General features: G+C 39.5%; 1 protein-coding gene across 1 annotated transcript in view; it reads right to left on the minus strand.

Annotated features, from left to right (window-relative positions):
* Positions 1–785: 785 nt before the first annotated feature.
* The window catches only part of LOC126946749 (phospholipid-transporting ATPase IG), a 159,714-nt gene continuing 132,588 nt past the window's right edge, over positions 786–27,911 (minus strand). Inside the window, exons 11-19 of the mRNA XM_050777417.1 lie at positions 27,562–27,712; positions 26,743–26,940; positions 19,738–19,899; positions 18,617–18,768; positions 17,603–17,674; positions 16,612–16,685; positions 14,528–14,631; positions 13,907–14,088; positions 786–6,254 (exon numbers count right to left, since the gene is read on the minus strand). Of these exons, the coding sequence (XP_050633374.1) occupies positions 5,987–6,254; positions 13,907–14,088; positions 14,528–14,631; positions 16,612–16,685; positions 17,603–17,674; positions 18,617–18,768; positions 19,738–19,899; positions 26,743–26,940; positions 27,562–27,712 (1,363 nt within the window). The 3' untranslated portion in view covers positions 786–5,986. The remainder of the gene's footprint in view (positions 6,255–13,906; positions 14,089–14,527; positions 14,632–16,611; positions 16,686–17,602; positions 17,675–18,616; positions 18,769–19,737; positions 19,900–26,742; positions 26,941–27,561; positions 27,713–27,911) is intronic.

The raw sequence follows: 27,911 nt of genomic DNA on the forward strand, positions 1-27,911 counted from the left end.
AGCAGGCAAAAAGCACTCATCAGAGAAAAAAGTCTGGAAGGTGAGGAACTGGGATAGCCAGATTGAGGGGACAACAAGGTGCAGCATAAGTTTAATTCAAAATGGGAAAAGATTTGTAATAATGGCCCTTTGAAGAAGAAATAATTTTTTAAAAAATAAACATTTCCACATATGTGTACAGAAGTATCCAGAATGGAACGTTAACTAATGTTCACAGTTACCTGGGGTGCAGCATAAGTCTTGACTGGAATTCAAAATGTGGAGGGAAAAGATTTCTGAGTCTGATTAGAAAAAGAAAGAAGCCTTGGAGTTATGATAGATTTCTAAATTAGATAAGGGGTCAATCTGGTTCCTCAACCTGTTCACTCTAAAGAAGCAACTGCCTCTAATAATTACAAACTTTTTTTTTGATGTTTAGAAAATAAAGATATTAAGCAGCCTGCCTCTGTTTAAGAAACATATAGTGAGTATTTGGAAATAAAATCAATTAGTTAAACTCTGCTATGAAGACAAATCATCAATTAGTCTGAAACTCCCTAACAATACAGGGAAAAGACAAATGGCTTTGGGGCAAACATATATATATGTATGTTTTTTTTTTCTTTAAATGTATCATTTTACATACTAGCTTAGTGGTTCTCTAGCCATCCCATTCGAATCATCTGGGTGGCTTTAAAAATTGCCCATGCCTGGGGCCTATCCCCAGACCAATTAAATCAGAGTACCTTGGCCAGGGCTTGGTTTTATATATATATATATATATATATATATAGTAAAAGCTTCCTAGGTGGTTCTCATGTGTAGCCAGGACTAAGAGGTGTTAGGTGTCAGGAAAGACAAATGTGTAACAGGTGCCAAGTATTTAAGAAAAATATAGTGTAAAACTAACAACTGAGAAAATTCTGCCAATTAACTTTTATTTTTCAATTAGGAAACAAACGAGTGGTTATTCAAGTTTTGCTCTGGGGAATCTTGGATGCCATTTGACAACCACTGCAGTGGAAGCGTTCGACAAAGCAGGATCTCACAGATTGTTATCTAATTTAATGCTACTCAAAGTTTAATGTGCAAAGGAATCACCTGGGAATCTTGTTAAACTGCAAATTCGGATTCGTTAGGTGTGATGTGAGATTTTGCATTTCTAAAAAGCTGCCCAGTGACAATGGAGTTGCCATTCTAAAAAGCTTTGAGTAGTGAGGGCCTAATATACCTCATCATTCCTTTATTCCATATTTCTTCAGTGTATACTGCTAATACCGTAACATTTTATACTTACCCATATTTTGCTGTATAATTTTATTCACTAAATAAAGAGACATCAATGATGTGTTCTCTTTCTTTGCCCCCCTACTCATATATTAATAGCTTACTTACGGGGCTGAAAACAGCAACTCAATAACCAATGAAGAAATAACTTGCGAACACCAACTATAAGCACACTATATAGAGAAATACAAAGAATTATGGACTAATCTTTTTATGGAGAATAGAACATCTCCTTAGACTGATAGAAGCATACGTGAGAGAACTACCCAATCAAACAAGATAATCCATGGCTAATGCCCAGTTACTGAGACACATCCACACAGGAGAGAATAGTGGATTCTTTGTGAGGTGCAGTATCTAAAGTAGGACTTGAAAAACAGAGACAAAAGAGGTGAAGTAATAGAATGTTATGTTGGGGTGCACTGGAAAAGCACACTGAAAAGGTCACTTAAGGCCTTTGGTGTGGCCTGAATCTGTGGGTAATGGAGAACCACCAAAGTTTTCAGAGCGGAACTGTGACATGGACAGTGCTTCATTTAAAGATCATTCATCTGGCAGAGGGGCTTAAGGGATTTCATGCATGAGGTACTAGGCCTCTGATGTGGGTGGGGCACTAGAGGTGAGAATGGGAGTATGAATATGGCTTGGGGTCTGATTTGAAGGGGAAAGGGCAAAGGAGCAGAAGCTGGCAAAGGTGACTGAGTCTGAACCCTGTGTAAGTAAGTAAAGACTGTGCCCAACTCAGGAAGATGGGCTGATCTGAGACAGTGATAGTACATTAAGTTTTCCATAAGCCCTGGCTTTTACAAAAGTGTCCTCAGGGCTGCTGAATGGTGCTATAGACTGAATTGTGTTCCCCTGCAAATTCATGTTGAAGCACTACCCCTCAATGTGATTGTATTTGAAGATAGCACCTTTAGAGGGTGAGGCCCTAATGATGGGATTTGCGTCTGTCATAAACTGAATTGTGTTCTCCCAAGATTTATCTGTTGAAGCTCTTAACTCCCAGTGTTGTGGTATTAGGAGGTGGGGACCTTGAGAGGTAACTGACTGATAAGGTTTGGCTGTGTCCCCACCCAAATCTCAACTTGAATTGTATCTCCCAGAACTCCCATGTGTTTTGGGAGGGACCCAGGGGGAGGTAACTGAATCATAGGGGCCGGTCTTTCCTGTGCTACTCTCGTGAGAGTGAGTGAAGTCTCATGAGATCTGATGGGTTTACTGGGTTTCCGCTTTTGCTTCTTCCTCATTTTTCTCTTACCATAGCCATGTAAGAAGTGCCTTTTGCCTCTTGCCTTGATTCTGAGGCCTCAGCCATGTGGAACTGTAAGTCCAATTAAATCTTTTTCTTCCCAGTCTTGGGTAAGTTTTTATCAGCAGCATGAAAACGAACTAATACAGTACATTGGTACCCGTAGAGTGGGGCATTGCTGAGGAGATCCCAAAACTGTGGAAGTGACTTTGGAACTGGGTAACAGGCAGAGGCTGGAACAGTTTGGAGGGCTCACAGGAAGACAGGAAAATGTGGGAAAGTTTGGAACCTCCTAGACACTTGCTGAATGGCTTTGACAAAAATGCCGATAGTGATATGAAAAGTAAGGTTCAGGCTGAGGTGGTCTCAGATAGAGATGAGGAACTTGTTGGGAACTGGAGCAAAGGTGACTCTTGTTATGTTTTAGCAAAGAGGCTGGTGGCATTTTGTCCCTGCCCTAGAGATTTGTGGAACTTTGAACTTGAGAGAGATGATTTAGGGTATCTGGCAGAAGAAATTTCTAAGCAGCAAAGCATTCAAAAGGTAACCTAGGTGCTGTTAAAAGCATTCCATTTTAAAAGGGAAACATCATAAAAGTTCAGAAAATTTGCAGCCTGACGATGTGATAGAAAAGAAAAACCCATTTTCTGAGAAGAAATTGATGCCAGCTGCAGAAATTTGCATAACAAGCAAGAAGCCTAATGTTAATCCCCAAGACCATGGGGAAAATGTCTCCAGGCCATGCCAGAGACCTTCACAGCAGCCCCTCCCATCACAGGCCGGGAGGCCCAGGAAGAAAGGGGGTTTCATAGGCCAGGCCCAGTGTCCCCGTGCTGTGTGTAGCCTAGGGATTTGGTGCCCTGTGTCCCAGCTGCTCTAGCCGTGGCTGAAAGGGGCCAATGTAGAGCTTAGGCTGTGGTTTCAGAGGGTGGAAACCCCAAGCCTTGGCAGCTTCCACGTGGCGTTGAGTCTACGGGTGCACAAAGTCAAGAACTGAGGTTTGGGAACCTCCACCTAGCTTTCAGAAGGTGTATGTATAAACACCTGGATGCCCAGGCAAAAGTTTCCTGCAGGGATGGGGCCCCTGTGGAGAACTTCTGCTTGGGCAGTGCAGAAGGGAAATGTGGGGTCGGAGCCTCCACACAGAGTCCCTACTGGGGCACTGACTAGTAGAACTATGAGAAGAGGGCCACCATCCTCCAGACGCCAGAATGGTAGATCCACTGACAGCTTGCACTGTGCACCTGGAAAAGCTGCAGACACTCAATGCCAGCCCGTGAAAGCAGCCAGGAGGGAGGCTATACCTTGCAAGGCCACAGGGGTGGAGCTGCCCAAGACCATGGGAACCCACCTATTGCAATAGCACGACCTGGATGTGAGACATGGAGTCAAAGTATATCATTTTGGAGCTTTAAGATTTGACTGCCCTGCTGGATTTCAGACTTGCATGGGCCCTCTAACCCCTTTGTTTTGGCCAATTTCTCCCATTTGGAACGGCTGTATTTACCCAATACCTGTACCCCCATTGTATCTAGGAAATAACTAGCTTACTTATGATTTTATACAGGCTCATAGGTGGAAGAGACTTGCCTTGTCTCAGATGAGACTTTGGACTATAGACTTTTGGGTTAATGCTGAAAGACTTTAGGGGGCTATTGGGAAGGCATGGTTGGTTTTGAAATGTGAGGACATGAGATTTGGAGGGGCCGGGGTAGAATGATATGGTTTGGTCATGTCCCCACCCAAATCTCAACTTGAACTGTATCTCCCAGAATTCCCATGTGTTGTCGGAGGGACCCAGGGGGAGGTAATTGAATCATGGGGGCTGGTCTTTCCTGTGCTGTTCTCGTTATAGTGAATTAACTCTCATGAGATCTGATGGGTTTATCAGGGGTTTCTGTTTTTGCTTCTTCCTCATTTTTCTCTTGCCACTGCCATGTGAGAAGTGCTTTTTGCCTCCTACCATGATTCTTGGGCCTCCCCAACCATGCAGAACTCTAAGTCCAATTAAACCTCTTTTTGTTCCCAGTTTCGGGTATGTCTTTATCAGCAGTGTGAAAACAGACGAATACACTGACTTTAGATGAGTCAATGAAGGTGGGGACTCCATGATGGGATTACTGCCCTTATAAGAGGAAGAGACAGCAGAGCTCTCTCTGCCATGTGAGGACACAGGGAAACGGCGGCCATCTCTAAGCCAGAAGAGAGCCCTCACAAGAATCCAACCATGCTGGCACTCCAATCACAGAACTTTAGCCTCCAAAACTGAAAAATAAATTTCTACTGTTTAATCCACCCAATCTATGGTATTTTGTTATGGTAGCTCAAGCAGACTAAGACAAAAGGAGAAGTAAAATGCACATACTTTGGACTGTCTTTATAAGTACCATTTGGCTAAAGGAAAATGTTTCTCATAGGCAATTAATAAAAACCTATTTATTCTCATTGATGCCCAAGTACTAGAACAACAACAGCTGCTTTAGAATTGGCCATAGCCTCATGAATGCAGGCTATTCATTTTTAAAGCTTGCTTAAACATTAGAGATGAGGATACAGATATAGCATAGTTGTTATAAGCATGGGATCTGAAATTGGATAGACTTTCTGAACTCCTTCTTAGCTGTGTGATCTCTATCTGTAAAATGAAGAAAATACGGTTGCCTAACTGGGTTGTTAATGATGATTAAATGACAATTATCATACAATGCCCTTAACACTGTTCCTGGAACATAAAGTATGCTTAAGAAATTGAAAATAATATTGCTTAGGGATATTTCAAGTTAGTACAGACACATCCAGTGGCATTCCAAAAAAGGAAATCAATTTGCTTATGGCCAAGGTAAATTCAAGTAACTGGTTTAGACAAGGCTCACCCTTGGTCAATGGGAAGTATAGAAAATATATCTCTGGGCATTGAATTATTGTTTATCAGTGGCTTTCCCTGACACCTTCATGTTCCACAAGTTCTTCCTAGTTGAAAGCAGAGTCAAAGCAGCCATGTCCTCTAAATAAAGTGGCCACGTTAACAAGTATTTGATTCCATTTGGAGCTCTGGGGTATAAAAATGCACAGAAAATGGCTCCAGAACCTCAAAATGCACGAAAATTGTCATAGAGATTGATTTTATTACATTCAGTTTAAGAGACTGTGAAAGGAGTATTTTTTTTCTTAACATGGACCAGGCCAGAATATCAACACTGAATACCTAGACTCTAAATATTTAAAAATTGAGCTATTTTTCTAAACCTTCCGAAATGTGCAGTTTTCTTTTAAGTTAAAAGAAAAGGTGGAAAGTGCCAAATAATCTCAGATGGGCCATTAGTCAAGTCCTCAGGGACAATTTTAACTTATAATGATAAAACACCTGCAAACAGAAAATCACAAATTACAGAAAATGAAGCGTTTTGTACGCGCAGCTGTGATTTACATCTGCACCAATGTCTAAATATAAGAAACTAATGTATTTTCTTACTTTTTAAGGCTTCTAGTACTTTTAGGAAATTCATGCAGCAATTTCTTACGATATTCTATCAATAATTCATGTAATCGATCTTCTTTCCTTTCACTTTCTTCAATGGTTTTTGTGGTTAGTTCTAAGAGCTCGGTGTTGGTTTGGAAAAGGCGGCAGGCATAGCATGTGGATTTAGCTGTCTCCATCTTGTCCCCAGTGAGCACCCAGACTTTCAGGCCTGCTGCATGCAGAGCTTCAATGGTCTCTGCAGCTTGATCTTGTAGCCTGGGAACACAAAAGAAACTTTGTGATCTTCTAAAATTCCTGACAAAGATTCTACAGGAAGGCTTGTTAAAGAGAATATTTTTATAATTCGCAGCAATTCTAGAGTCCTGACATCTTATCACGGTTGACTTTCATATACATCCCCTACTCATTCTGAGTGCTGTCTCTGGCATAGTTTTACTTATTAAAGCAAATTTCAGACAATGAGGTTCTGAAGTTTGTGACACCTTGAGGTAACTGGTATCCAGTGGCAGAATTGAGTATCATCATTCTAAGCTAAAATGTTCTGAAACATTTGTACTCAATGTCACTTTAGCATATTTCATTTTATGTTCTATCTTACCATACCAATTAACATCACTTAACATCATTCAAAGTATAAAGGTCCAAACATTCTAATCAGACGATGAAGGAAATTAGTGAATCCCTATCCTTGAGGAACTTTAAGAACAGGAACATGGGTTTTCAAGATGGCTGACTAGGGACATCAGATGCCAGTTGTCCTCATAAAAAAGATCAAAGTTACTGGTGAATGGACATTTTCTGAACTGAAAACTGCAGGAAGAGAGCCAGGACCTATTGGAGAGCCCACAAGAGAAAGCTGGGATACAGAAAAGGAAAGTAGCGAGACTCTGGCAGAGACTGTCCCCCGAGGAACTCAAAGCCCCATGTAAAGGGTAGGTGGAAATGCTTCTCTGCTTCCTCACCCTGTGACAATGTCCTGACCATCAAACTGCTGGGGAACCCTTCCCTCCTTACCTAGGGCAACGCCATCAGTGGCTATATAGGAGCTTCCCAGGGACAGAGATCCAGGTGGCCAGCTCATGCAGGCATGTCAGTACTCCCCTCAGACCCAAACTTAGAGGGCAGGAACCATTCTGTTTGTGCTGCTGTGGTGGGCCAATACCATACCTAGGGGAATCTCTGCCCTTGAGTTATCATACCATCAGATCCCCTGCAAATATACTCCAATCTGCTCTGACTTTGGCAAGCTCAGGGGGATCAGTGAGTCCCCAGGGAGCTATGGGATCCCTGGAGATCTATCCCTCAGCATGGAGTGTCCCTAAGGGGGAGGTAAGCACAGCCCGCTAAGGGCCCTCCTGGGACAAAGGAAATGTGGGCACAGTGACAATCACTAAAGGAGGTAGCACTGAGGGCCAGGAACAGTCATGGAGACATTTCCCACTGTGCCCACTCCTGTACACTGTTGTTGATGCGGCCAGCAGCAGTTCTTCCCAGTGGAGGGTAGCGCATATGTACCTGGAGAAACTTTTCACCTTTTTCACAGTGGTTCTACCCCTGCTGAAAATGAGCTCGTGCCAATTGGGCTTTCACAAAGGGTGGGACCCAACTCCAACTCCCTACACAGAGCAGCAGCATCCCAGCAACAGACAGGTAAGCTGCAGAGTTGCTGCTCTGAACTTGGGGTAAAGTCTTGGCCAAAGCCCATTTTGGTTGCAACCATCAGAGAGATGTATCCACGATCTGCAGCCACACTGTGACCAGGAACCAAAGGATACAGTCTATACGAACTGAAGATTGTGAGCACGACAGGGGCATAATGGAGAAGTGGATCATGTCCCTATCTGCACAGGATGAGGAGCTGGTGCACCCTTCCTCGTTCCTTCCCCCAAGACCTCGGCATACCCCAACCCGATCTCCAACCCCTGCCACCATCCTTCCCTCAGGATAGGCGCTTCCACTCATCATCAGCCTCCCAGAGGAAGAACTGACTCTTACTCTTAAGCTCCACCTACCGGACTGAAGCCTGAACTGCACCCCCAAATAAGTAACTTGCTGCCAGAAGGGTTTAGTGCTAAGCTTTCTGACACCTCCACACCCTTAGCCCTGAGGGAGGCAGTGTGTCGGCCCTTGCATCCAATACATCACTACGACAGCATCTGAGAAAGCCATTGCACTGAAGCTATCCACAACCCAGGAAACCATATAGAGCCTTGCCCTGCCGAAAGCACCCAGAAACAAAGCCAAACAATCATATACAACATATACCACAGTCATATCCTCAAGGGAAAAAAGAACTAAAAAATAAAAAATGTCTTATCCAAACTACAGCAAATTCAAAAATAAGAAGCAACAGATCCCTCAGATGAGAAGGAATCAGTGTAAGAACTCTAGCAGTACAAAAAGCTGGGCAGTGTCTTGACACATCCAAAGGATTGTACTACCTCTGTAATAATACAGGTTAACCAGAATGAAAAGTCTGAAATGACAGATAAAGGAATTCAAAATATGGCTTGCAAGGCAACTCAACTAGATCTAAGAGAAAGTTGAGGCCCAACACAAAGAAACCAGAAAAATGATTCAGGATATGAAAGATAAGGATAGCTATAATAAAACAAATCAATTAGAACGCCTGGAATTGAAAAACTCACTAAAGCAATTTCAAAATACAGCTGGAAGCCTTAACAATAGACTAGACCAAGCAGAAGAAAGAATTGCAGAGCTTGAAGAGCAGTCTTTTGAATTAACCCAGTCATATTAAAAAAAAAAAAATTTAAACGTGAGTAAAGTCTTTGAGAAATATGGGATTATGTAAAGCAACAAAATCTATAACTTCTTGGCATTTCTGAGAGAGAAGAAGAAAAAAAGGCAACATGGAAAATATATTTGGGGAATAATTCAGGAAAATTTCTTGAACCTTGCTAGAGGTCAACATCCAGATACAAGAAATTCAGAGAACAACTGTTATATGCTACACAAGATGACCATCACCAAGGCATATAGTCATCAGACAACCCAAGGTAAACAACAACAACAAAAAAAATCTTAAAGGCAACTAGATAAAAAGGACAAATTACCTATAAATGAAATCCCATCAGACTAATAGTGAATTTTTCAGCAGAAATCTTAGAAGCCAGAAGATTGGGGATGTATTTTTGGCTTTTTTTTTTTTTTTTTTTTTTTTAAAGAGACAAAAATCTCAATCTGTCACCTAAAGTGTAGCAGTGGTGCAGTCATGGCTCACTGTAACTTCTGGGCTCAAGTAATCCTCCCACCTCAGCCTCCCAAGCAGTTGGGACTACAAGCATGTGTCACCATGCCTAGTTATCTAAAAAAAAATTTTGTAGAGATGGGGTCTCGCTATGCTGCCCAGGCTGGCTGTGAGCTCCCAGGCTCAAGTGTTCCTCCCACCTCAACCTCTCAAAGCACTGGATTACAGGTATAAGCCACCATACCTGGCCTTTAGCCTTCTTAAAGAAAAACAACTGCAGCCAAGAATTCTATATCCTGCTAAACTAAGCTTCCTAACTGAAGGAAAAACAAAGTTTTTCGCAGACAAGCAAATGCTATGGGAATCTGTCACCACCAAACCTATCCTATAAGAAATGCTTGAAGGAGCTCTAAACACGGAAAACAAACGGATGATATTTGCTACTATAAAGGTATATGTCAGTAGAAAGTTAACAGATCCTATAAAGCAATTATATACTTGAGACTATCAAAACAACTAGCTAACAACACTAAGACAGGAACAAACCTCACATATCAATATTAACCTTGAATGTAAATGGCCTAAATGCTCTACTTAAAAGACACAGATTGGCACAATGAGTACAAAAATACCATCTGTTAGGCCGGGCGTGGTGGCTCACACCTGTAATTCCAGCACTTAAGGAAGCTGAGGCAGGAGGATCACCTGAGGTCATGAGTTCGAGACCAGCCTGGCCAACATGGTGAAACCCCTTCTCTACTAAAACTACAAAAATTAGCCAGGTGTGGTGGCAGGCACCCGTAGTCCCAGCTACTCAGGAGGCTGAGGTACGAGAATGGTTTGAACCCAGGAGGCGAAAGTTGCAGTGAGCCGTGATCGCGCCGCTACACTCTATCCTGGCTGCACTATAGCCTGGGCGACAGAGCAAGACTCCATCTCAAAAACTTCAACAAACCCATCTCAGGCGTGATGACAGCATAATGATGGCCACAAGCTAAAACTAAAGGGATGGAGAAAGATCTATCATGCAAATGGAAAACAAAAAGGAGTAGGGTTTGATCTTCCTGTATCAGATAAAACAGGCTTTAAATCAACAACAGTAAATAAAAAGACAAGGTGGGAATTACATAATGAAAAGGAATTCAATTCAACAAGATTCAACTAGCCTAAATATATATAAACCCAACATCAGAGTGTCCAGATTGATAAAACAATCATCCCTAGACCTAAGGAAAGAGACAGAGAGTCATACAATAATATTGGGGGATTTTAAGACCCCAATGATAGCACAAGACAGATTATCGAGGCAGAAAACTAACAAAGAAATTCTGGACTTAAATTGGACTCTTGACCAAATGGGCCTAATAGACATTTACAAAACACTCTACTCACCAAGTGCAGAACATACATTTTTCTCATCTGTGCATGAACATTCTCTAAAATTGATCACATGCTTGGTCATAAAGCAAGTCTCCTGAAATTCAAAACTCAAAATAATATCAAGCATCTTCTCTGAACAGAGTGAAATAAAATTAGAAATCAATACCAAGGGGAACTCTCAAGACCACATGAGTACATATAAACTGAACAACTTGCTCCTGAATAACTTTTGAGTAAACAATGAAATTAAGGCAGAAACCAAAAAAACAATTTTGAAACAAAAGAAAATAGAGACAGAACATACCAAAAACTATGGGTTATGTCAAAAGCAGTGTTAAGAGCAAAGTTTATAGCACTAATTGCCTACATCAAAAAGGCAGAAAAATCTCAAATGAACAACCTAATGTCACAGCTAAAAGAACTAGAAAAACAAGAACAAACCAGACCCAAAGCTAGCAGAGGAGTAACAAAGATCGTAGCAGAACTAGCATAAATTGAGACCAAAAAAAGCATACAAAGTATCAATGAAACAAAAATGTGAAACAAATAGACCAGTAGCTAAATTAACCAAGAAAAAGAGAGGATGCAAATGAGCACGATCAGAAATGACAAAGGTGACATCACAACTGATACCACAGAAATACAAAAGATTCTCAGACTATTATGAACATATCTACGAGCACAAACTGGAAAATACAGATGAAATGGATAAATTCCTGGAAACATACAACCTACCAAAATTGAACTAGGAGGAAAAAGAAACCCTATATAAGCTATGAAATTGAATCAGTAATAACAAATCTACTAATCAAAAAAACCCCCAGGACTATAGAGATTAACAGCAGAATTCTATCAGATGTATATAAAGAAGAGTTGGTACCAATCTTACTAAAACTACTCCAAGAAAAATCAACGAGGAGGAATTCCTCCATAATTTATTCTACAAAACTAGTATCATCCTAATATCAAAATTTGGCAAGGATGCAATAAAAACAGAAAACTATAGGCCATTACTCATGATGAACACATAGATGTAAAAATCCTCAACAAAATACTAGCAAACTGAAACCAGCAGCACATCAGAAAGATAACTCATCAAGATCAAACGGGTTTTATTCCTGGGATGCAAGGATGGCTTAACATATGCAAATCAATAAATGTAATTCGCCACATACATAGAATTAAAACAAAAATTATATGATCATCTCAATAGATGCAGAAAACATATTTAATGAAATTTGACATACCTTGATGATAAAAAAAAAAAACCCTGAGAACAAACTAGGCATTGAAGAAACATACCTCAAAATAATAAGAACCCTACACGCAAACCCACAGCCAACACCATACTCAATGTACAAAAGTTGAATGCATTTTCCCTAAAAACTGGAACACGACAGGGATATCCACTCTTACTACTCCTATTTAACATAGTACTTGAAGTCCTAGCCAGAGCAATTAGGCAAGATTGCTGGAATACTATGCAGCCATAAGAAGAGTGAAATCATGTCCTTTGCAGCAACATGCATACAGATGGAGGCCACTATCCTAAGTGAAATAACTCAGAGGCAGAAAATCAAATACCACATGTTCTCATTTATAAGTGGGAGCTAATCAATCAGTACACATGGACATAAAGATGGAAATAACAGACAATGGTGACTCTAAAAGGGGGAAGACGGGAGAGGAGCGAGGGTTGAAAAACTACCCATTGAGTATTATGTTAGTATCTTAGGTGATGGGATCAAAGGAAGCCCAAACCCCAGCATTACACAATATAATCACATAACAAACCTGCACATGTACTACCTGAATGTATAACCCTGACCCACCCTCCAAAAAAAGAGGAACGCCAATCATCCTGAATGAGAATTTAATTATAATTCTTAAAGGCAAGGAGAGAAAAATGATACTTTCCTCCGGGTTTCTCTTGGCCACAGAATAACAATGAAATCAGACTAAATGAATTTCATTAGAATTTCAATACCTTTTAATGTGACTAAATATATGTTTGTAACTTTTTAAGTCTCATAATTTTCATATGTAATATTTAGAAAATTCCAAAAATATTAAGAATCTAAAACTTATTATTTCAAGCAGATCAATGGCAGTGTCCTGCAATCAAGTCTGAAAACGGTCAGCCTGTAAGTTAAAAGCATATTATTTTAAAGTATGCAGTCCAGGCACGGCGGCTCATGCCTGTAATCCCAACACTTTCGGAGGACAAGGCAGAAGATCATTTGAGGCCAGGAGTTCAAGACCAGCCTGGCCAACATGGCGAAACCCCGTCTCTACTAAAAATACGTAAATTAGCTGGGTGTGGTGGCATATGCCTGTAATTCCAGCTAGCAACTCCAGTGGCTGAGGCACAAGAGTCACTTGAACCCAGAAGGCAGAGGTTGCAGTGAGCCGAGATTGTGCCACTGCACTCCAGCCTGGGTGACAAAGCAAGACTCTGTCTCAAAAAATAAATAAATAAAAATAAATAAAAATAAAAATAAAATTAAAAAGTATGCAAAAACATACTCTGGTCTGTTAAACCAGGTTAGATTAAGCTCTCATGTTGTTCACTCTACCTTAAATTTCCTTTCTGCTCATCTGTCTCTCAAAATCTTACCCCTTCATCTAGGCACCAGCACAAACAATGGCTACAGTACCCTTCCCTACACGTGTCAAGACTATTTGATAATATGTGCATAAATATATGGATAGCTTAGTAAATATTCAAAAGACCTTAGTGAAAATTGATTCATTCTTCTAGGTTACATGAATTTACCTTAAAAATCATTCCTACTGGCCAGGCGCAGTGGCTCACACCTGTAATCCCAGCACTTTGGGAGGCCGAGGCGGGCAGATCACGAAGTTAGGAGATCGAAGCCATCCTGGCTAACATGGTGAAACCCCATCTCTACTAAAAATACAAAAAATTAGCCAGGCGTGGTGGTGGGTGCCTGTAGTCCCAGCTACCCAGGAGGCTGAGGCAGGAGAATGGTGTGAACCCAGGAGGTGGAGCTTGCAGTGAGCCGAGACTGTGCCACTGCACTCCACCCTGGGCAACAGAGCAAGACTCTGTCTCAAAAAAAAAAAAAAAAAAAATTAAAAGCTTAAAAAAATTTTTAAAAATTAAAAATCATTCCTACTAACAGCTCAAAATCTGGTGTAATTTTTCATACTTACTACAATAAATAAATCTTTAAGCCCACTTAAACAATAAAACTAAACCAAAGATTTCAAACTTCAAGATTAAATTACTAATCTGGGGCAGATCACACCCAAAACACTGGTCATTAAAATAGTAAGAGTATCATTTTCTAGTTACTTGTCTTCAACTGCAGTGGCTCCAATTAAATTCATGTTTGTCTCAATATCATCGAAAACTTTTTCCATTTTTTCTTCTCTGTCTTGTAAGGCCATTTTTGCCTCTATGAGCTGTCTGTTAATTCTTTCATAATCATCTGGAGCAATTTCTTTGAAGGCTACACAGAGTGTCCGATACCCATCCTAGGAGTAAAGTAGGAGATCCGTAGTTATTCTAATAATAGTTGGAAAAAAACCAAAAACAAAAAACCACACTCTGTAAATACTCTTGCTTTAGCCATATGTACAAAAGAGAAATTCTGACACCTATTTAGTTTGAAAAAATGAACAAACCACACCTGAAAAGGCAACATTGAATTAGGTTCAGAAAAAGGAAGTAACAGTTCTTTTAACAAAGGTCATTGAAAAGTCTTTAAGGCTGCAAATTCTGATCAGCAACTTGCTCCAGGATGTTTTATATTAAGATAAAAAAAAGTAATATCAAATCCCCAAATACAAAACATAGACCACAAAAATAAGCTGAAATGTATTTAAACTGTCATTTAAACAGAAATCCAATAAACATAGTCATCTTCAGCATTTCTCTGCTTACTTATTGGTGGGGGAAGGAGTATAGGCTCACCATTGCATTACGTTCCACATGGACTTTAGTTAACTCAATTTCATGATTTTGCACTCTGGGAAAAACTGCCGAGTCTGCTCCTTTACAAAAGAGAAGTATGTCTCCTAAAATAAAGAACCATAGTACTTGACTTAGAATTTTAAGGCTGGTATTGTGGTTTTAATAAGAGTAACTTTTAAAGCGGCCTCTCTCACCCAAGTGTTATATATTCTGAGCATGCCTCGCAATACTCACCTAAATGGAATGAGAAATCTTGGCCTTTAGTCTGTCAGAAAGGCATGCACCACCTCTTCAGGTCATTATGAACACAATTAATAAGCCAGAGTTTACAATAGGCACCTCTGTTAAAATATACTTCCTCCCACCAATTCACGGAGGGCTGGGCTTGTGTCAAGGAGCTGCATCTGAATTTCTTCTGAAAATGTATGCCAGATGCAGTGGCTCATACCTGTATTCCCAGCACTGTGGGAGGCCGAAGTGGGAGGATCACTTAAGCTCAGGTGTTCAAGACCAGCCTGGGCAACATAGGAAGACCCTGACTCTACTAAAAGTTAAAAAATTAGCCGGGCATGGTAGTACATGCCTATAGTCCCAACTACTCTGGATGCTGAGGTGGAAGGATTGCTTGAGCACAGGATGTCGAGGCTGCAGTGAGCTATAATCTTGCCACTCCAGCCTAGATGACAGAGTAATACCATGTCTTTAAAAAAAATAAATGCAGTGAAGTCATGGTCTAGAGTATACATACATATGGCATCTACAGATGTCAAGAAGAAAGCTCAAGCTCAAATAAGCTGAAATAATTTTCAATAAACTATATTAACCAGCTTTTAAAACACTGGCTTCATAGTTTTTACTGATGAGAATAGCTCTCTAGAATGCTGGTATAAGTGCAGCTTTAGATCACTTCACACACCCAGGAAATATTCACAGTTGTGCACAAGACAGACACTTTATCCTTATAAGGGAAACAATTGAGGTCAACAAATTAAAAAGTTTAGCTCTGAAGTCAATGACCTTTGTAGACCAGTTCCACAGACATTTCACCATTTGCTGTAGAACACGTGGACATGCACACATAATAGCAAGTATTTGAAATGTTGTGGGTTTTTTAAATTTCATTTATTCTTACACATCCAAAGTATTTTAAAATTCACAAGACAAACTCCATGGTCACTTATTAAGACGAATTTCATGACTATGCAATCATACCACAAAGTATGAATAAAGTGGGATATGTTCCCCCAAGGATCTGCCTGTATCCTCCCATTCTCACATTAAGGAATTTAGAAAATTTAATAGTAAAAAGTAAATTAATGGGAAATAAATCAAGAACTTTTAGAAAACAAACCACCTGGGCATACCACACACACACACACACACACACACACACACACACATATCTGAGAGCCTTTGAATAAAGCAGGAGTGCTCGCCCATGGGTCTTGCAGAATCTGAGCAGACGGCAAACCACCATGGTGCCTCCAAAGACATGAGGGAGCCCAGGATTATGGTACCAGTTCCCCCGCAAAGGGCAAGCTTTACTCTGTTCAACAAAGAACCTGAGCTCTGTAGTGAAACTGCAATGCCATTTCCCAGAAACCAGGCCCTCAGTCCTCTCTACCTCACCTGTTTCCAGGGAGTGTCAAGCAGTAGGGGAACCAGGAAGGTCAGTGAGGGATAAGAAGCAACTCCCATACTCAAGGATTCTGCTACTAGTAATCCCAAACCATAACTACGTTGGGTGGCTGCATGTAAACATTACTGGTAGACTGGTCAGTACCCCGATCCATATAAAAGTCATCCTTTCAGTTCCTGTTCGAACACCCAGGGCAGAGGGATATGGTTCTGCTACCAAGAAAAGGCACATCCTGTCATAACAAGGGTTCTATCACTAACAATTTGGTAAATAGAACATCTGTGCTTAAAAAAATACATGAAGGCATATGCAAAAGCTACTGCTTTGCATGACTTTCACTAATCCTACAATACTACATGAAATGATTCTCTTTCCTGAAAGAGTGAATCAACCAATAAGCCTACAAATCAACAAAGAGAAAAATTCAAGCTTTTCAGATATGTACCTTCTTGAGTCTTCACAATTACACTCATACGTCGCCGGACGGCATCAAAGTTTAAGGTGTGAAGAAGTTCATATCTTTAAGAGAAGAGAAAGGAGAAAAGTAAAAAACCTAGAATATACTGAGAAAAATAAAGCACAACAGAAATATGTTAAGATATTTAAACATCTTAACAGAGAAGATAGCTATTCTCTTTGCATGAGGGTCACTAGTTGTGTGCACAACTGGTACTTTCCTTTGTCTTAGAATTTCTCTGAACATAGAACATGCTGTCAGAGGATACCAGTGTTAGTTAAGGGGTATTTATAGCCCCTCACTATATTACTTAAAATGGTAAGAATGACCACATAGAAATGGAGGATAAAGAGCTGTCCCACCAAGCCATATTTGGAGGGGTCTAGAAACAGTCCCACTCTGCCAATTTTTTTGGCAGCATTTATGCATGGAGTGTCAGACACAGTGCTAGGTGCTGGGGAATAGAGGTGAATCTGCCTGAGTCCCTTCCCTTATGCAGGTCACCATATGAAAAGACACTGGGGCATCAGAGTACTTGCCCTGAGGCTCACACCTGAACATTCCGAACAAAACAAGGCTTCTGGTTTACAGCAAAGCTGTCTTTATTGGCTCGGCTTGCAATCCCAGAGTGATTGCTTGGACACCAGATAGCAGGTTTCACATATATTCACTGATTTTTCTTGTAGCATGTGTTAGAAACCTGAAATGGCATCTAAATTTGAGAAACATTCCAGGCAGACTCTCATTCTGGCTACTGGACCCAGATGTGAACCAGATTGGAATTTCTACCTCAAACTACAGTTTCTGCCATTCTGTGTAAAATGGCTTCTACCCCAACTATATTTACATAAAACTCCGAACTGGGAGAGAAAAGTCTTGTATTTTCAGTGGCATCATTTCCTCTGCTGCCCTGCCTGAATCCGTTTAAATTTGACTACGGGGTTAAGAAATGACGAACATCAAACACAGAGCTACTTACTCTTCTATTTCTTTTCTTTGGTTCTCTACTCTCATGTGTCCATTTCGATTTCCTAAAAATGTGAACCCGTACCTATCAAAAACAATAAAAAAGACCACGTGTATCTCTAAAGAATGATTAATTTAATTTTATTTTTTTGAGACAGAGTCGCGCTCTGTCGCCCAGGCTGGAGTGCAGTGGCGGGATCTCGGCTCACTGAAACCTCCACCTCCCAGTTTCAAGCGATTCTCCCGCCTCAACCTCCTGAGTAGCTGAGATTACAGGCGTGTGCCACCACACCCGGCTGATTTTTATATTTTTAGTAGAGACAGAGTTTCACCATGTTGGCCAGGCTGGTCTCAAACTCCTGACCTCAGGTGATCCACCCGCCTTGGCCTCCCAAAGTGCTGGGATTACAGGTGTGAGCCACCGCACCTGGTCTAGAATGATTACTTTTCAATGGGACAATTCATGCTTGTTTATGCTTTTCTTCTCTTTCATATGATCTCAATATATAACCGTACTTTCTTTTTCTGGATAAGCTGGTAACAGAGAAAGTCAATGCCCAGCCACAACTATTGTAACCAAGGGAAAGACAATTTGGGTTTCTGATTCTACAGCTAACACACTGGGTGACCTTTTGGCCACTTAATTATCTTGAAACTCATGGGTAAAACTAGACTTTCAGTTCTCAAATGATGTCAAAATTGCTGGGAGCACCTCAGAAATAACATGTGTTGTACAAAAAGTGGCCACTGTTATGTTATTTGCAAAACATAGTATGAACATTCAGACTTCTGGCTGGCATGCATAAATAGTAAGGCAAGTAATACCTACATGTAACTATTTTCTTTTTGGTCTTAACTGGTTAGGTGTGGGAATTTTCCACAAATTTTTGGCTAAAGCAGTTATGTTTTTTATTAAATAACAGGAGACGTATGTGCTAAGGTCATTGAAGAAAACGGAAAAAAACAAGTAACTTCTGTCCTCCTGTGGTTTCACTTTCTTAGGAGAAGTTAAGAACGTATACTTTACTTTTTAGCTCCTTTCACCAAAGCTATTTCATCTGGTGAAGAGGAGATATAGGTTAATTCAGCTGATTCTGTAGCTCCATCAACAGCATCATTTGTTTTGATTTCTACAGTATGACATAAACACAAGGCACGTAGAAACAGCTCTTCTCGATTCTGTGGAACAGTAACAAAATAATGATTGTTATTTTTAATTTGATCACTCGGTAACTAGGCAGTGAACAGAGGAACTATATTAATGTGAGAGAATGTTATAACTTCTAACAAACTTAGTAGCAGATATGTATAAATTCCTAACACTCAAATCAGCTATATATTCTCCTAGTACTTAATAAGAGTTCCTGGTTCTCAGCTAGCATACCCTATAGGCTGTGTTAACTCATTGAGGTTATTGTAGTGCCACCTAAGCCAAAGCAATGACTTCTTCATGGCCTAAAAGACTTCATTCAGTAACTAATTCACAATCTAGCAATAGCTCAAGTGTAGGGAGACTCTGGTTAATTTAATGCCTAGACACTCCTGAGACTTTAATCATTTGAACAGACATCATTCTTGGGGGAGCTTACACTTTAAAAGACAAAGCACAAAAAATTATGATCAGACAAGCAAGCTTTTACCCAAATGTCATTTCCCACAATTCTCTTTACTTGTAAATTCTACTCATTTACACATTTCAGAAGTATCAGTAAAACAAGAAAGGTGAAGCCAACAATAGTTATTCCAAAGTCACCGGGCACAGTGGCTCATGCCTGTAATCCCAGCACTTTCAGGGGTGGGGGGTGATTACCTGAGGTCAGGAGTTTGAGACCAGCCTGACCAACATGGTGAACCTCCGTCTCTACTAAAAATACAAAAAAATTAGCCAGATATGGTGATGGACGCATGTAATCCCAGCTACTCGGGAGGCTGAGGCAGGAGAATCGCTTGAATCTGGGAAGTGGAGGTTGCAGTGAGCTGAGATCACGCCACTGCACTCCAGCCTGTGCAACAGAGTGAAACTCCATCTCAAAAAACAAACAAACAAAAGTCTATGTCATGTGCCCACCTAAAAATAATTTTCTACTATGGAACGTTAACATGCATTCACAGATTGATTTCTTATATAAAACAATAACGCAAATGCACCTTATCTGCTTTATCAAAATATGTTAAAGGTCCATCAGTTTGAGATAATCCATCAACCTCTTGAGTTACACCTTTATATTTATGCCCATCTATGCAGCATTCAATGAATTCCATGCTGTTTTCAGTGAGTGTTCCAGTCTTATCTGTAAATACATAATCCACCTAAAACAAGGACACAAACATACACACACTGTTAGTTTCTTCAGTGTGATTAATTTTTAGTCTGCTGTAACGCAAAGCTATTTTCATATCCATAGGAAATCACCTCTTCTAAGACTTATGTCAAATGTCAGGGAATTACAGAGATAATATTACCAAACAAATGAGGAATAAATTAGTATTTTTAAAGACACTAAAATGGTATCACATGTCTAAGGTAGATCTACTCAAATATAAAAGATGAATAGAAAAAAATGTGACTATTGACCAGGCATGGTGGCTCACGGCTGTAATCCCAGCACTTTGGGAGGCTGAGGCAGGAGGATTGCTCGAGCTCAGGAGTTCAAGACCAGCCTGGCCAACATGGTGAAACTCCGTCTCTACTAAAAATACAAAAATTAGCTGGGTGTAGTGGCACACACCTATAATCCCAGCTACTTGGGAGGCTGACGAGACTTGAATCCAGGACAAAGGTTGCAGTGAGCTGAGATCATACCACTACATTCCAACCTGGGCGATAGAGTGAGACTCTGTCTCGGGGAAAAAAAAAAAAAAAGTGACTATTTTATCAAACTAAGAGCCCTTCTCATGTAAGTTAACCTATTTTTTTTTTTTTAAAGACAGGGTCTCACTCTGTCACCCAAGCCAGAATGCAGTAGCCATTATAGCTCACTGTAAGCTCAAACTTCTGGGCTCAAGCAATCCTCCCGCCCCAGCCTCCCAAGTAGCTGGGACCACAGGCACTCACCACCACACCAGGCTAATTATCTTGTAATTTTTGTAGAGACAGCATCTCACTATGTTGCCCAGGCTGATCTCGTACTCCTGGGATCAAGCCTTGGCCTCCCATAGTGTTGGGATTATAGGCATGAGCCACCATGCCCAGCCAGTTAACCTGTTTGATGTAAAAAAAGTTACATAAGTCAGTTTTTCAAGTGGGAAGTAAGACTATACTGACCACTTATTTCTCTCTCTCTCTCTCTCTCTCTCTCTCTCTCTCTCACACACACACACACACACACACACACACACACAAACACACACTCTTATACTTTGTGGGATAGTATGTACATTACCCATTAAAAATATTTACTAATAAATTAAATGGGATATAACAAAATAAAATGGAAACTGATGAAGGTTTTTTCCCCTTTTACAAATAAAATTTTCTATAAAAATACTGAATTAAAATAAAATGCACCACATTATACAATATACACAAGAATTAATAATAACATTAACAGTTACCTAATTAGAAGATACAGTATACGTCAATAGTGATCTAAACCATAACTTAAATTTCTTTCTTTATACTATACATATTTTGAAAATACTCAAGTTCCCAAATTTAGAAAGAAACTAGATAGGCTGAAGTATAACACAAGTATATTTTCATAAATAATGGAAAACATAAGCCAAGAAATAAATTTGCCACTAAGATAAATCATTTAGAGCATTTCTATTTTATCTCAGTTTTTTTTCTCTATTTTTAACATCTGGTTTTTGGAAACCCACAATTTTATCCTCGTTTTGGCAATTTATGCTTAAATAGTTAAAATTATGGGCTGACAGGAACAAGCCTAAGCACAAGATTAAGGTTTTTATTATGTAAGGGAAAAAGAGATGAACTACAGCAGTAGTTGCTTTCTAATTATTTTTCAAAGCTTTTCACGGTAGCAGCACTGGCACAAATAGAGCATTCCAATCTTTTTTTTTTTTTTTCCCTGTTAAGCCAGCCAAGTTTGAACTCTCTCTTTAAATTAATCCAAGTGGTATTACTTGTGTATCATTTAGATTCTTCTAGTTTAAATGAAATTCTTTGGGGCTTTCTTCTGATCAAAATTATTAACCTTCATTTTCTCCTAAAGGGTGTCCTGGGTTATTTTACCTCCTGCACTTGGATGAGCATTAGGATCTCTTTTGTTAGTGTCGAAGATGGTAGCTTTAAAATATAAAGTACAATTTATTCACCTATATGAAACAGTTTGGGCAGTATGAATCTGGATACTTTGAATCTCACAGGTATATGCCTACAAATTATACTCAAATGCAGTAATTATCAAACTGTAGAATGCATCACATGTACTTGGAGGTCTTGTTAAAACTCAGATCACTGCTCTATCACCAGAGTTTCTGAATCAGTCGGTCAGAGGTGGGACCAGATAATTTACACTTCTAAGTTCTCAGGTAGTGTTGATGCTGCTGGTCCCAGGATCATATTTACAGAACCACCACCCTAATATATGATCTATACTCAGAAAAAGAAGAGAAGCAGATCGACTGTAATTAATTTAACTCTTCTCATATTTTACGGAGAGAAAGGAATGAAGGGGGAGGCTGCTGCTTTCCTCTGACTCTCAAGCAGCCTCTCTTCTTCTTCAAGCTTGCCAAAAAGACTCCTCTATATCAGTAAGCTCAAAGCCATCATTTGTGTGATATTGTAAAATATATTTGATAAATATATATTTGATCTTCCTTCCTGTTTCCTGACAGAAAGCTCCTAAAGCCTTAGCATCTCCAGAGTGATGAGTGCTTTTGTATGCTAATGAAATGACAAATGGTTCAGGGCCCCTACATAGCTTCAGGATGAGTGCAGTCACTGAAAAGACCAAGGCATGATTACAGGGTTGGGATTTTCGGCCCCACATCTGACCTGGGTAAGGAGGAAAGAGGGGCTGAAGGTTAAACTTAACACCAATGGCCAATGATTTAATCAATCATCCCCACATAATGAAGCTTCCATAAACTCCCCAAAAAACTGGGTTCAAAGAGCTTCCGGATAGCTGAACACATGAAATTTCTTGAAGGATGCCTGGAAAGGTCATGGAAGCTCCACGCCCCTTCCCCCATACTTCACCCATCTCTTCATCTGTATCCTTTGTCATATCCTTTTATAATGAACCAGTAAACACAACTGTTTCCCTGAGTTTTATGACCTGCTTTAGTAAACGAATCAAATCCAAGGAGGGGGTCTAGTAAACTACTGGACCCCATTTTATAGCTGCTCAATCAGAAGCATAAGTTACAACCTGAACTAGCAACTGGCATCTGCAGTGGGGGGCAGTCTTATGGGACTGAGCCCTCAACCTGTGAGATCTGACACAATATACTATCTCTAGGTAGGCAGTATCAAAAGTGAATTGGAAGATACCCAGCTGGTGTTTGCTGGAGAACTGCTTGCTTGGTGTATCAGGAAAAAAACTTCACATATCTTGTATCAAAAGTGTTGAGTGGCTATGTGAGAATAATGAAAGAAAAACAGGGTCTTACGGATAACTAACATGTGGGGGTTCCTGGAGGGTGGTGCGCCCAGGGAAGGTATGGAAGCTCAACACCCCTTCCCTTATATCTCGTCCCACATGTCTCTTCATCTGTGTCCTTTACAATATCCTTTATATGAAACTGGTGAACATAAGTAAGTGTTTTCCTGACTTCTGTCTGCTGCTCTAGCAAGTTAATCAAACCCAAAGAGGGGGTTGTGGGTAGCCCAACTTGAAGCTGGTCGATCAAAAGTTCCGGAGGCCCAGACTTGTGACTGGTGTCTAGGAGGCATGGGGCAATCTTGGGGACTGGGCCCTCACCCTGTGGGATCTGATGTTATCTCCAGGTAGACAGAATTGAACTAGAGGACACCCAGTTGGCGTCCACTGTTTGTTGGTGAGAAAAACTGCTCCCTCCCACATTTGGACACAGAAGTCTCTGTGTTGCTTGGTGTGAGAGCACAGTAAAAACACATTTTGGGAGTTTTCCCTGAAACACATATTAATCCCATCATACAGAAACAATCATGTTAATATTTTGAGTGGTAAATGTGTATTTACCACTTGAACAAAAATGTAATCTCATTATGTTTGCTATATAATCTATTTTTCTCACATACATATAAATATATATGTATTTCCATGTCAAGAATATAGATTTACAGAATAACCTTTATGGATTAATTAGTATTTCATTGAATAAACTATAATTTCTAAAAAAAGAAAAAAGACTTTTTTTTCCCTATCTCTTAGTGAGACAACTGCTGTACGTAGAAAAGGCTCTGAAGTATATGTTGAACATGTGAAATCATCTATTTTGTAGATCAAAAATTACCATACGGTTCAACTCAATGGAACACTCGGACTCCATCTTGGCACCACCACCTACTAACTCTGTGACCTTAGGAAAATCTCTTTATCTCTATGAACTTCAAATATTAACCTTAACGATACCTGCTGCACAAGAATGAAAAGATTAAAAAATAAAGCTCAAAAATAATTATCTATAACCTAAAAGGTGCTATATACATGGTGACTGTCACTGATGCTCACTTGACCAAAATCAAAGAGCACCAGACTCTGCACTGCCCCACATTTTTTCTGATTATGATCACATTGCTATAGTCAGGTCTGATGTGTGTGTCTCCTCCATGATATTTTTAAAAATTTGAGGGTTTCTTTTTAACTTCATAACAGTAGCTAGCACACACACACATCCCAGACAGTAAAAGGTGAATAACAGCTACTGGCTTGAATTATTGGAATCAGAATATATACTTATACTATAAAGTGCCACCATTAGGCAGAGCTGCAAGATGGGAAGGCGACATAAAGAGTAGCCCCACAGGTTTTTCAATATGGATTACAATCATTTGGTTGTCTAAAAGATTGATGTCTAATCATCAAAGACTGCATTATTTTCCAACTGAGCTGAGCAGTCCACTTCCTTTTGTTTCTCATGTCAAGCACTGTTCTAAACATATCTTTCTATTTTTAATCCCAGTGTGGGTCACATTAAACGAGGTTAAGCAAATGCTTGCAATGGTATGAATAGGAATTAAATGGCATTGCCTTTAATAACATAAAAAGTTACATAGATCTTAAATTTGACTCAACAAAGAGAAAACAGGTTACACTTAATTTTGTGTGTACTGGTTTATTGAATACTAAATGGCCTAAGAAACCATTTCAAGACTTCTTTGCACTTTCATTTAGGTCATTTCTATACATGCAAACTGATAACAATGGCAAGTTGCTTATACTCTGTATTAACTTAAGTGATGGTCTGGCTATTAACTTAGTGATTTGACTAAATGACAACCACAGCTAGAAATGCAAAGTTTCATGGGAGAAAGGAGTGGTGACTAAAAGGAAGACTGTAACTTCTTTTCACTCATCAAATTTACTAGATCATTACCCAAAGATCTACTTTACTTTCTGCAGTATTAACATAGTCTAGATGATAAGAAGACTGCATTCCCATAGGTAATATGGAATCTGCTGAAATGAAGATCTGAAAGAGGTATAAGAGTCTCACCAAACGGAACCTGACCCAGGCATGTTTTCTGTTTTTAGTGAACATTAAGTGTCATATTCGGAATGATGGCTATTCTATTTGTAATAGTAGTTGAGGCTAGCCCCAAGCTAGTCACGCTTAACCTTGGGTAGGCTAACACATACAGCCAGGCACTAAATCCAGAACAGGTAGATTTGCTCAGCATCCAGAATGAACCACTAAATTAACTGTCAGGGAAGGGTTCACTAAAGGTGGCTTGTATACTCGAAATTTTTTCTCATGCATTCTGCAATTTGATGCCTTTTATTGACATTAGAGCAGTTCTACTCAGATAGCTCTAACCCTGGATGAAAACTTCTGGCTTAAAAGACAATGGTCAGGTATGGCAGCCCATATCACCAACAAAATAACCTTGTGGGAACAATATCCAAAGGAAAAGCCATTTGTCCATTCAATTTTTGTCCTATTCTTAGTGCCTTCGTATCTACATGGGATGTAGACTCCATGGTTTCAGATACTGGTGTCCTGAAGTCAAATGTAAACAAAATAGTATCTGGAGAGTCCTTTCTACCTTTCAACTGCAGTTGTCATGTGGGTACTTTGATTTAGGCAAAGGCTGTCTCAAGACCAGAAACACAAAGCAGGGACTGTGGAGAGGGTTAAAGTCAGGAAGTAAAGAGTTTTGAGGTGAGAATGCAAATCAGCCCCATTTAAACAACTGTGAGGCTCTGTTCCAGCCACACAGTTTCATTAACTCAATTTGGAACTCCCAGTCACAAAAATGACATTTCCACAGTCTTGACATTCTAAATGTCATGAGAATAAAATGCAAGCCAAAAAATTCCTTCGGCTCGCAAAGATCATTACATGACAGAGTAAAATCAAAAAAAGGGGAAAACTTCCTCAATACTAATAAGAAAAGTACCCGAGAAATCATCACTTGAAGAATTACAGCCAGACTGTGTTGCACTGGAAAATAAATGCACCTGGGTTAGAATGGGGTCACAGTCTGGGTTACATTGGTATATAAAGAAGAACGCATTTTGAGGAGTGCATGCCCTCACATTTTCCCTTCATTGAAATTCTTGTACTGGAATAAATAACTCTGCTTGTTAGGTCTATCTTCTACCTGATCAGAAATGTACCAAGAAAATGTCAATAGGACAACTCTGGTCAATTTTGCTTATGGAACAAAATACATTTATAAAAGAGCCATATTTGCTACCCCATATTCTATCCACAAATGGTTATAGATGGTCATGAAGACTGTCTGTTTCCTGTTCCAAAGCAATAGCTAATAAGGTAACATCACCCAGTTCCAAGGAGAATTTCAGTAACATTCAAATTTAATACATAAATTGCATCCTTCTCAAAAAGGCCAGCAAAAGAACTGATGCTATAACTATGAAAACACTGCTTACCTTCATTACATGCCTGCATTAAAGAATTTTCTCTGAATCATTTTTCCAAATGTGACATGATCACATATATTGGTAATCCAGAGTACATAAAAAGATATTTTCAGTATGTTGACAAATTATTTTAAGTAAAAAAAAAATATGCTCTAACCTGACCAAGTTCTTCATTAAGGTCTGATGTGTTAACCAGGGCTCCTTCATTAATTTCTTCATCATAAAAGTCCTTATCCCATGAGATGAAGAAGGAGCCTAAGAATTTCTGCATTTCTACTGTGACGTACATGGAGACAGGAATGATAAAGTTGAATAGAACCATAAATGATAGGAAGTCGGTGAACATTTTTAAAACCTAAAATAAAAGAGATAGTTCATGCTAATTAGACATACAATTCCATCAGACCAATATAATATAAAGGAAGAATTAATTTCATCTTTATTTCAATGCTGAAAACACTGCTCTTACTATCAAGATGGAACTTCCCAATAACACTACATCACTGTAATCAAAATTATCACAGTATGTGAGAATAATATTTAAGAACACCCTCAATTTTATCATTATTCTTCAGTATATACGACTTCAGTCAGTACTTTTTCACTTCTTTAAGTTCTCTTTGCTCACTCCACCCTAAGATATGAATGTGAGATCAAAGTTCGTATGTAAGCATTCATTATGCTTTTATTGTGACATCTCACATACTCCTCTTATATTAAAATGCCAAAGCATCTTGCCAAATTGTTTCATCTTAAATTCTTATATAAAGAGCTAAAAACAAGCACAGACGCCTAAAGTAAAAGAAAAAAAAAAACCTCTAAATCTTCTTAAATATTTATTGGCTTAGAGCCACCATGTAATCAAGAGAAAATTCAGAAGCTTACAAAAGGTGCAATTTCCCTGAGCAGCATTTCAGTGAAAGTTGGCTCAGTCACAAAGTTCTAGAGTTTCAATTTTCAGCAGAAAACAAATTACCTTCAAAGTCTCTCGCTCTTTCTGAGTCTTTTGGTTATACCAAGGTTCATCATTGTATGGGGTACTCTGCCAAACGTACTTTAGAGTAGTGCATACTGCAGCTTTGGTCAGTAAGATAAATAAATATACAATCAGGAAAGCATTAATAGATCTGAAAAATAAGACAGCATGGATTTTAAAACCACCTAATTATTAATACTTAAGACATCAGCCAGATATGAATTAAACTACTGAGTCATCTAAAGCTTTTTCTGTGTACGACGCATAACTATAGCACAAGCCTTTGTGTGTGAACCTCAGTTATCATAGCTGGAGCATTACTTTCAAGTGGCAAAATGAAAAGCTGGCCA

This window comes from Macaca thibetana, chromosome X (genome assembly GCF_024542745.1).
Source record: "Macaca thibetana thibetana isolate TM-01 chromosome X, ASM2454274v1, whole genome shotgun sequence".
Lineage (NCBI taxonomy): Eukaryota > Metazoa > Chordata > Mammalia > Primates > Cercopithecidae > Macaca > Macaca thibetana.